Genomic DNA, 12,084 nt, shown 5'->3' on the forward strand with positions numbered 1-12,084 from the left:
ACCAGCAGAGTAATATTTTTTCCTCCCACATTAATAGCAGAGAACCCACAAATGACTAAAGCATTTTAATGTTTGGTTAACAAAATGAGAAGAAAAAAAAACAAAAGACAAAACTGTATTAGGTACTTCAGACCCAGCGTATCGTTCCAACCATGACGAGAGTGACAGTTTATAGAAGGAAGTGACAGAGAGAAGACAGTTCTGATGTCTCAGCCGTTACGAGAGTTTCTGAGAGTCTCCAGTGAACGGGGAACACAGTGTGGGGTGAGGTCGGGTCCTGTGGCCCTGCACACAGCACTGAGGCCTGCTCACGATCACAACGTCCCACCATGACTCCATCTCTCTCTCTCTCTCTCTCGGCTGTCCCTCTATCCCAGCATCCTCCTCTTCTTCTCTTCCCCGCAGCCGATTGGTCCGTCAGTGGGCCTCCGAGAGCAGCTGCTGCCTGCGCTCCTGGCTGCAGAAGAAGCGCAGTTTCCGTGGCAACAGCCGCACCTCCACCGGCACGGCCTCGTACTGCTCGTTATCGATGTTGTAGAAGCCGGCGCCCTCCTGTGGGGGGAGTGGGAACAGCAGGGTCGCAGGTCAGATGAGAGGGACGGGACTTTAAACTGAAGCTGTGGGTTTGGTTCATGTGTTTTTTACGTGACGCCTTACTGCACCTCCTCCCCCACCTGGACGGAATTGACTGACCTGGGGCAGATTGAGGGGGTATTTGTCCCCTCTGGGGCAGATTGAGGGGCAGATACTGACCTGGGGCAGGGTGAGGTGGCAGGCGCTGGTCTCCAGGTTCTGCCCACGCTGGCTGCACAGCATCGGATCCCCAGCTTTCTCTCTCCTGCAGAGACAGAGAGAGCCTCAAAACACACACACTCACACTCTCACACACACACACACACACTTACTCACTCACTCACCAACATGCACTCACTCACTCACTCACTCACCAACATGCACACACACACACACGCACGCACGCGCGCGCGCGCACACTCACCAACATGTGCACAAGCACACACACACAGACACACACTCACCCAATATTGATGAACTCTCCCACAGTCATGGTCTCTGGCTCCACACACACCTGCATGGAGTCCTCTGAGCGCTGTAAAGGCCAAACAGGTTCAATATCAAACACATCTACAGCACATACATACACACACACAGGCAATATTCCTGACAGTACTGTGGACATGAGTACCGTACTTTGGCAACTGGGTTTCTGTTGTTGGTCTTGATTGACAGCTCGACTGTGGATATCTGGAGCTCCTCCCAGCGTTCTGGCTCCTCCTCCTTAGGGGGCTCTAGAAACACACAGCCCCACGGTCAAACATTACAGCAACCGACAGAGCACTGAGCCTACTCTGTACATACCAGTGTACACACACACACACACACACTCTCTCTCTCTCTCTCTCTCTCTCTCTCTCTCTCTCTCTCTCTCTCTCTCTCTCTCTCTCTCTCTCTCTCTCTCTCTCTCTCTCGCGCGTGCGCACGCACACACACACACACACACACACACACACACACACACTCACACTCACACTCACACACACACAGACACACTCTCTCTCTCTCTCTCTCTCTCTCTCACACACACACACACACACACACACGCGCTTGCACACACACTCACACACACACAGACACACACTCTCTCTCACACGCACGCACGCACGCACACACGCACACACGCACACACGCACACACACATATACACTGGAGCTCCTCCCAGCGTTCTGGCTCCTCCTCCTTAGGGGGCTCTAGAAACACACAGCCCCACGGTCAAACATTACAGCAACCGACAGAGCACTGAGCCTACTCTGTACATACCAGTGTGCACACACGCACACACGCACACACACATATACACGCACGCACAAACACACACACACACGGCGTTACCCGGTACAGGGGGGTTCCAGTAGTTCTTTAGCCGGCGGATGATGCGGTAGATGAGGGCGGGGCGGGGGGGCTTCACTGTGGACTCCTCTGGGGGGCGGGGCGTGGGGGCCTGGTAGGACAGAGACGCCTGGTGGACCTGCGGCCAACTCTGAGGGAGAGGGAGAGGGAGAGGGAGAGAGAGAGAGCGAGAGAGTTACAGTTACACTCACACAGCCTGAGAGAGAGGGAGAGAGAGAGAGATTGAGATATGCAGAATAAGTGTCTGTGTGTGTGAGAGTGTAAGAGAGCTTTCGTGTGTGTGTGTGTGTGTGTGTGTGTGTGTGTGCGTGTAAGAGAGCTTGCGTGTGTGTGTGTGTGTGTGTGTGTGCGTGTGTGCGTGCAAGAGAGAGTGTGTGTGTGTGAGTGTAAGTAAGCTTTCATGTGTGTGTGTGTGTGTGTGTGTGTGTGTGTGTGTGTGCGCGTGCGAGAGAGTGTGGGTGTGTGAGAGAGAGAATGAAGGAGAGAGGAGATAAAGTAGATGGAGACACAAGCATGTTTCACCTTTAATGAGCTGAACCAGTGGGCTGCCATGGTCTTCACAGGGCCCAGATACCAGTACCTGAAAAACCAGATGTTTGTGCTGTTGAAGAATACATTTAATACAGGGAATATTGCTTCAAATAATATTAGAATTATTCAGCGAAAATGTGTATTAAAATAAGTTAACAGATTTGAAGCTCACTACCCCATCCTTAACACAATTTTGGTTGACAGGATATGTTTGTAGTGTCTAATCTCAAGCCTGGTGAATAGTCTGTACCAGGTCTTACTGCACTGTGGTGAATAGTCTGTATCAGGTCTTACTGCACTGTGGTGAATAGTCATCAGGTCTTACTACACTGTGGTGAATAGTCATCAGGTCTTACTACACTGTGGTGAATAGTCATCAGGTCTTACTGCACTGTGGTGAATAGTCATCAGGTCTTACTACACTGTGGTGAATAGTCATCAGGTCTTACTACACTGTGGTGAATAGTCATCAGGTCTTACTACACTGTGGTGAATAGTCATCAGGTCTTACTACACTGTGGTGAATAGTCACCAGGTCTTACTTGCTGATGGAGGCAGCCACATCTCTGAAAGCCCCCCAGCGCAGTCCTATCAGGGCAAACACTGGCTGCTCCTTCTCCCCCTGTACATACACACACACACATACGCACGCACGCACACACGTATGCACACACACACACATACACACACACACATACACACATACATATACACACACACACATATATACACACACACACATATGCACACACGCACACACACACACACATACACACACATACATATACACACACACATATACACACAAAGACACACACACACACACACATACGCATGCACGCACACACGTATGCACACACACACACACATGCACACACACACAGACAGACACACACACACACACACACACACATACACACACACACATACACACACAGAAATGTCAGTGGAATGTACAAACTCTTCAGACTGTCACGCAGCAGTAACGGCCTCATTGTGAGTCACATGACCGCATGGCCTCACCTTGATCTGCAGCACGTCCAGAGGCACCGTCTCTCCCTTCAGGATGGCCAGCGTCGCCGCGGTGATGTCTCTGACAACCACAGAGTGAGTGAGTGAGTGAGTGAGTGAGTGAGTGAGTGAGTGAGTGAGTGAGTGAGTGAGTGAGTGAGTGAGTGAGTGAGTGAGTGAGTGAGTGAGTGAGTGAGTGAGTGAGTGAGTGAGTGAGTGAGTGAGTGAGTGAGTGAGTGTGTGTGTGTGTGTGTGTATATAATTGTCTGTGGTGGTCTCCTTCTACAAGCAGAGTGTGTTGCGAGACACACTTTGTGTTCCTGTGACGAGCAGTATACTCACTTAACCTTGTTTTCCGTCTGAAAATGCAGACTCTGGCTCAAGGAATTCTGGGAGCCCAGTGGGATGAAGCCAATGGGAGTTCCACTGAACGACACCTGCGTTTCAGCCACACACACACACACACACGTCATCAGCATTCAGAAAATGTCCGCCTTGTTCAACGCTTCATTGATGATGACACAGGTGATGCAGTACACAGACTTGAGACGACACTTTGGACTCTCAAAATGTCCGCTGAACTCTCAGCTTACCTCATCAGCTCTGCGAAGTAGCCCAGTGATTACCTGCAGAGAGAGAGACAGAGACAGAGACAGAGACAGAGACAGAGACAGAGACAGAGACAGAGACAGAGACAGAGTTAGCATGTTCACCCACATCTCCACACTGATACAGACACAGGGTGAGGTTAATACTAAACCTGGGATATACATACATTTATGCATGTGTTCTTAAAACAAGAACACACAGTGTCAGTGATGGAAAGCTCCATTCAGCGACTAATAGCTGTCTGCAAATTTATTTTAATACACATTTGTATTTCAGCATATTGACTTTATTAATTACATTTGTTCTATATGTGATATTTGTTTCAGTAATTGAATATAAAGCATGTATTTATTTGTATATATAAATAGTTTTGTTAGATGTTTGCGACACATTTCCACACAGACACAGGAAGCGTGAGTCTGCAGCACCTCCTGTAGAGTCCCGTCGCCCCCGGCAACGATCAGCATGTCTGTCTGCTCCATCAGCTCCATCAGCTTCTTAGCCTGGCCCTCGAAGTCCGTCTGCAGGAGTGTGTGCGCACACAGACGCTTTAAATCACACACACATATCCACACACACCTGCACACACACACACAGACAGACTCTCACACAGTCTGCCTCTCTCACACACACACAGACACTCTCACACACAGTCTGCCTCTCACACACACAATCTCTCACACACACATACATACACACAGTGTCTCTCTCTCACACACACACACACACACACACACACACACACACACACAGTGGTACACGCCCATGCACACATTTAAAGGCATGCATGCACACACACACACACAAACACTATTTGTGTAAAGCACATTGAGTTGCATTGATATAAATAAAGTTGATATAAATAAAGTGGGATTCACTGACGGAGTGATGTTACCTTCACGATCTTCACCTCCATGCCTGCCAGGTGGAGCAGGGGGGCAGCGTTCTTCTCAAACAGACTGCTGGCCTTCCTGTGGCGGAGGACGAGGAGGAAGAGCAGGAGGGATGAAGAGCTCCACCAAGAGCACTCATTCAGAACAGATACACAGTCCTATCACTCACTGCTGGCAGCCATAGCAGAGCTCCTAGTGTAGCCTAGTGGATAAGGTACACGACTGGGACCCAGAAGGTTGGAGGTTCAAACCCTGGTATCGCCATGATAAGATCATCTTTTATTATTATTATTATTGTTGTTATTTTATTTTATTTTTAATCAGTGCAGGGGTTGGGCCCTTAACTCTATATTGCCCCAGGGGGGATTGTCCTCGGCTTAGTCCAATCAACTGTAAGTCGCTGTAATGTAATGTAATGTTTGCTCAGGCGTGTCGCTGCAAGGCAGGAGCTGTGTAGATCAGCTGGTGTCCGCATCATCCGTGCGTATGGACCGCGGGCTCCGTTCAGCCGTTTGGACACATTAACAGCTTATGAACGGAGTGACTCCCGTTCGCTGAAGGCCTCCCTTACCCACTGGAGGCAGCCGGGTTCAGGATCACTGTGGCCTTCGTCAGCTGCTGGTGAGGCGAAATGAGCTGGCGCCCGAACTCCTGAGAACAGACAACGTGATCAGCAGCCGGCTAGCCAGAACTCAACGGACAGTCTGAAATCGTCGTGAATTGTAAGAGATTAGACCGTCCAGGTCATTCAGGCAGCGTTGCACACTGAAAACACATCTACACATCTATGTATTTCACATTAATAGCACGCAGGAACAATTATCAACCGTAAGAGGATAGTAACTGTCTATAATAAATGAACTAATTGTTCATTAAAAAAAACGTGAAATCTCACCCTGGCCTCCAGACAGGCTTCCCTTCGCAACACATTGTCACTGAAAATACATAATGAGCAATTTAATAGCTGAAATGCAAAAATCATTTTCAATTTTGACAGGAGCTCTCCAGACGGTCCGGTATCCACGGACCGCATACCGGACAATATGTAGCGAGGCACGAAACAAAATTGCTTGTTCAAAAATGTTTTTTCGGATCTAATCATGTGAACATTCGCTGTTGTAAAATTGGGAGCAACGCAATGTTATAACAATGTTATAATGTTCTAACCAAAATCTGACCAAGTGATCGTGTTATACCAATGTTTTCCGTAGAGCCAGTGTCCGCCGTAGGACAGCACGCACGCCGCAAACGTGGACTTTTTCCAGTGGTTCCGAAGAGTGCGAAGCACCTTCACAACTCGAGCCATGATCGTCTAGAATCTGCTCCTAATGACACGTCTACAAATACCGAACTGGTCATAAATGTTCGGACCCAGTCCCTTCCACACTACGGCTAATCTCAGCGGTCATTTCTCCGGCTGAACCTTCACTTCAGTCATCACGCGTCTTCGTGCACCCTTTAAAGCATTCCTCTGAAAACGGAAACCTCGTTACATTATGTAGTTCCACCTTAACCCTCCGATTATGTTTGTGGTCAATTTGACCCCATTCAGTGTTTGACCTCTCTTAAAAACCAGTTCTTTTTTTTCTTTTTCTTTTTTCCATCTTGATACTGTATGATATTTAACATTTTCTATTTCGTTGGGATTAAATACTAAACATGCAATAAACATCATGGTATGTTTTTAGAAGTCCTTTACCAACTCTGCATGAGTTTTACCCTCTAACTGTATAAAATGTCCGAAGAAATGCAACCATTTGTATTTTTACGTTCGATTCTTTGTGGATGATTCTGGTGGTGCTTTCCCATACAGGTACCAAACTTTCACTTCCTGTACCTCAGGCTCTAAAATGAGATGTTTCTCACAGACAGTACGAAGGCGTCACACAAAGTGTGTGTGTGTGTGTGTGTCCCGTAGTTACAATAGAAATATATAACGTGTTGTTCACTTGCTAAAACTGGATACGCAGATTCTGAAATGTATGCAGATACACAATGAAATTGTCAACTGGGCTCATGACACGACACTTTAAAAAATAGAAAAGTGATCACATTTCTTTTGCAGTTGATATAGTGAAAACATCTTCAGAGGCACTTCGTTTATCCCGAAACATTAAAAAGTGTGAAATTAAAGCGTTTAAAGCTGCAGCAACATATTGTCATATTCCTGTAAAACAAGAAGTCACATATTCAGGAGTCGTGATTAACAAAGACCAAACATGGAGATGAATCGCTTTAATAACATTTTTGATACGAACACAAAATAAGCTAAACCAGCGGTGCCAAATCTTTCTGTGAGAGGCTGGGTTTTGATGACAGAAGCTGAGGGGTTATCAGCTTCATCAGAACACCTTCATCCTAACATAGACACAATTATTGATAAGATGCTTTTGGATTTTGTTTGGAAAACCATACACATTATGTCAGAAAGTCAGTAGTCATGAATTCATATGAAAATTCAGGTGTTCATGTCTTAGATTTTTCCACTTCCATTTTCTAAAAACCTAAAATGTGTCCAAAAAATCTCCTGCACAAAATAACAAAGCAACTTGAGTTCTTGTTCAAATTGAGAAATTGTCTCTCTCCCATATGTTATGAATTACTGTAATCAATTTGTGTAGAATATGTGCTGGGAAAAATGTTGGGTGTTGCCAGATAAATGTTGTGTGTTTTTTTCCGCTGCAGCTCAAGCACCACAACCTGCCCCTGGCTTCAGCTAACCCGCTACCTCTGCCCTCCTTGTGCCAGGAACCTTCACAGGTAATCATTTTTGTCAATTATTTACATAATTATTATTTTTCATTATTTATTATTTGTATAATTATTGATGTAATTTATTCATTTAATTTAATGTGTTTATATATTACATGAAAACATTGTTTTTGGTATCCAGAAATACTATATATATATATATATATATATATATATATATATATATATTTATTTATAGTTCATAAATGTAAATGTAAATTTACAAGCAAGAAAGCTATATTTTCAGGACTGAAAGGATGAAATATTCTGTGGACTCTTCCAAGAAGAAAGCTTTTAAGGGGGGAATTGGAAATAGGCCTACAAACTAAATGAGTGACCAAATCCAAAAAATGTCAATGGGATACTTAATCCAATCAAGAGATCCAAGATATTATCAAAACATAAGAAGGAAAAGGGGCAGATAGCCTTTTTGCAGGAGATGCACCTAAAAGAATCAGAATATGTCAAATTGAAAAGAAATGGGTTTAAACATGTATATTCATCATCTTAACGATCTGGTCATAGGAGAGGTGTCGCACTTTTAATATCAAATAACTTGCCGTATGAACACCTATCAGAAATAAAAGACAAGGAGGAGAGGTATATAATGATAGTGGTAAGATTGAGGGCACATTGGTTGGCTTATTGAATCTGTATGTTCCACCAGGAAGTGGAATGTTTGTCAACACATCCTGGATATAGTGCCTACTGAACCACAGGGAGTGCTGATTTGTGGAGGTGATATGAATGTTTGGCTAAATCCAAAACTTGACTCATCAAGGCCAGGTAATACCAAAGAAAATGAACATGGCAATGCAGGAAATGGGATTGATAGATCTGTGGAGGGATTTATTCCCATCCAATAGAGATTATAGACTTATATTTCTCAGCTCTGCATACAGTACACTCGAGATTAGACTACTTTGTAATATTTAAAAAGGATAGATACAGAATTAATGATTGTGGAATAGGCAGTATAGATTTGTCAGATCATAGCCTCATCTATCTTACCTTCAACTTAGAAAGGAAATCGAAATCAACAGCGAGGAGGCTAAATATAAGTATACCGAATAATGCCGGATTAAAAGAATACTTAAAGGAGGAAATTAAAACATACTTGGAGCTGAATGATACAGGAGAGGTGAGTCCATCAATACTTTGGGATGCACTTAAGGCAGTGATGAGGGGGAATATTATTATGAAGTCCAATCTCATTAAAAGGCAAAGGCTAGAAATAATTGACAGTCAAAATGAAAAGAACTACAAGATCTGTAGATTTAAAAATTAAACAAGAAATTAACCAAATTAAGAAGGAAATGAAATATACATACAAGAGGCCCAGAAGAAAGCTAGGTTCCTCAAACAGAGATATTAGGAAATTGGTAGGAAAGCTACAAAATTATTGATTTACAGATTTAAAAAAACAAAACGCCATATATAGAATAAGGAACCCACATACCAAAGAGGTGGAGTATTGTATAGAAACAATACAGCAAAGCTTTGAATGGTTCTATTAGAATTATTAGGAGTTTTAGAAACATATGGATCATTACCAGGCTACAAACCTAATGTACACAAAACATAGGTGCTCACCTTTAATTATGAGCCGCCAGGGGAAATCAAGGAAAAATATAAACTGTAGACTGTAGATTCAATGAAGTATCTCGGTGTCCATTTACCTAGAGACATAGCAAGATTATCGATAGTTAATTACGGACCTTTCAATTCCAAGATATAGGAGGATTTAGTAAGATGGAACTTTCTCCCCTTTTTGAATTTAAGCTTGAGAGTAGAAACGATAAAAATGAATATCACTCGGTTGCTGTCTCTTCCAGTGGAAATTCCAGTTCAACAATTTGCAGTTCAACAATTTGGGACAAATGTATATCTCTGGCAAGGGAAAAAAGCTGAGGATAAAATATACAACTGTTCAGTTAAGCAAGGAAAATGGGGGAATGGCTCTTCCAGGTCTCAATGATTACTTCTATGCAGCTGAACTGAGGGCGCTGATCTGCTGGTGCAACCCTAAATATACAGCTTGGTGGAAAGATACTGAATGTGCATTAATTGGAATGTACCGATACAGGCTATTATTTTTGATGAGAAAATGTCAAACCAATTAATAAACCTAGAAAACACTACACTTCTGCTGAAACAGTGGCAACAGATAGTAAAAATGTGGAAACTACATCAGCCATCAAAATTATTAAAGCGGTGCGCATTCGATTCACAATTCACTCCCAAAAAAAAACAGACGGTAGGTTTAATACATGGACTAAACAGGGTTTAGTGGCTTACTGCACATTTTTTCACAAGGGGTACTCAAAAGCTTCCAGGACCTCAAAGCACAGGGGTTAATCCAGAATGACTTGTTAAGATATCTCCAAATGCATCTTTTAAAGAAGAACATTTTAAAACTCTGAATGAGGGCATCATGAAGATATTTTCATCCGCTTATAAAGGGGAAGGATGTAACAGAGTTATATCTGGATTATATGAAGGTTTTCTACTGGTGAAATCAATGAATGTGTTATATATTCAGAAGAAATGGGAAGGAGCGGGTCATTTGACAATATCAGTAGAAGCATGGATGAGGATATGCCAAAGACAATGCAAGTGAAGTCATGTTTTTTTATTACCCCCTTTCAGAAAAGATTTAAAACAAGTGTAGCAGGATTTGGAGAGAGTGCGGAGATCATTTTGCACATCACTAACACATATTTTGGATAACTGTCCAGTTATCGGTTCTTATTGGCAAGGGCACTGGAGGAGACATTTAAAGTTAACATCCCCTTTCAATTTGAAGTTGTGTACCTGGGCAACACGGAAGGGGTTCAGACAGGACATAAAGAAGAAAAACCGATAGCAATTCTCCTGGCTGTGATTAGAACGGCTTTAACTAAGAAACGGATGAAGACCGAAGCCCCAATAAAAGAGCAATGGATAGAAATAATTCATGAAATATTTGTACTTGAAAAATCGACTTATGCCATTAGAATCCAACAAGACAATTTCCTCACAAATTGGTCAGAATGGATTGAGTATATAATACCCATCACGCAAGATTTTGTATAAATCATAACCAATCACTTATAACTTATAAATTAATAGGAAACCTGTATTACCCCCGAAGCTGCACTACACCTGTACAAAGTTCAAGATGTTACTTGCAGAAATAAGTCAATAAAGATGAAAAAGTTGATTAAAAACAAAGAAAGCTCTTAAAATGATTGATGTACATTCTGATCTTAAGGTTTTTAAATAATTTATTTCAATTGTGTGAATACCTCAAGCTTGTTTATTTTTATTGATTTATTTTCCCTACTTCTCTGTGGAAAGAAAGACCTTTTTTTCCCCCCTGTATATTGTTGATAGAGTGACTTGTTCTCTTTTTTCTCGTATTGACATTTTGTTAATAAAAGCATAAAAAAACAATGAAATTGTCAACGCACTTCACTATCAAAACCGGGTGGAATGGGCTCCAGAATATAATAGCAATAAATTGATAACCTATATTTTCCCTTTCAAAACCTAAGACACAAGACTCAAAATGGTAGGCATTTGTAACACAGCCATTTGCCTCTTCATATCTTTGAAGAAATCTTGTACTTTCACACTCATTGGTTCAAGTAACTAATTTATCGTGAAATATTACAGGAACCTTTGTTTAGATCACCCACACATAAGCTATCTATAGCTTCACTGTTTAGTTGTTTTGACACTACTTTAATATTGCAGTCAGAAATACTTGATACATGTTTCAATATGGTTATTTTTGTAGTTGTAAATAAAGGGAATTGTGGAAACAGTAGAAGACAGTGGAATCATTGAACAAAATCAGAATTATATGAAGTAAATACAATTACATACTGTGGGTTTGTCTCATAGTTTTCTTACAATTACAAACAAGCATTTTTTGATATGAAATGTACTTTTTTTTAGAACTATTTCATACAGTTAGCACAAGAGCACTGTATGTGGAGCAAACTGAATTATTTTTTCATTGCTTTTACAAAACATCAGCCAAACCACCAAAATCTATACATTTTTGCAATCCAATGTGCAATTCACTGACAGAAAATAGTAATGTATTGTAATGCCACTGGTTGTAAGTGTTTTTTAGATCATTGTTCTTTATTGTAGAGCTGGTGCTTTTCCTTTGAGACATGTTTGTGGTGGTTTGGAAGTTTTGATCCATTTTGTGAATGAAATGAACTGACAAGCTGCATGTTGGTGCAAAGAGTTGTATGAAGAGTTGTATGAAGTGAATTGTTTGCAATCGTAAAAATCTGTAATCATAGCAAAATACAGTACTGTGCAAAATCTTAGGTACATTCTGTACAGATAAGATTCTTTAAAAAAT

At 42.2% G+C, this 12,084-nt stretch overlaps 1 protein-coding gene across 1 annotated transcript; it reads right to left on the bottom strand.

The window, feature by feature from the left end:
- Positions 1-52: 52 nt before the first annotated feature.
- agk (acylglycerol kinase) lies at positions 53-6,434 on the bottom strand. Its single transcript, XM_061229466.1, has 15 exons — positions 6,167-6,434; positions 5,866-5,905; positions 5,542-5,621; positions 4,973-5,048; positions 4,506-4,598; positions 4,062-4,094; positions 3,811-3,905; positions 3,481-3,550; positions 3,000-3,079; positions 2,449-2,506; positions 1,909-2,056; positions 1,210-1,307; positions 1,038-1,108; positions 754-838; positions 53-552 (listed from the first exon to the last, which is right to left on the bottom strand). The coding sequence occupies exons 1-15, from the start codon at positions 6,274-6,276 to the stop codon at positions 418-420; spliced, it is 1,272 nt and encodes a 423-aa protein (XP_061085450.1). The 5' UTR covers positions 6,277-6,434; the 3' UTR covers positions 53-417.
- Positions 6,435-12,084: the final 5,650 nt, after the last annotated feature.

The sequence above is a fragment of the Conger conger genome, chromosome 19 (assembly GCF_963514075.1).
Source record: "Conger conger chromosome 19, fConCon1.1, whole genome shotgun sequence".
Taxonomy (NCBI): Eukaryota; Metazoa; Chordata; class Actinopteri; order Anguilliformes; family Congridae; genus Conger; species Conger conger.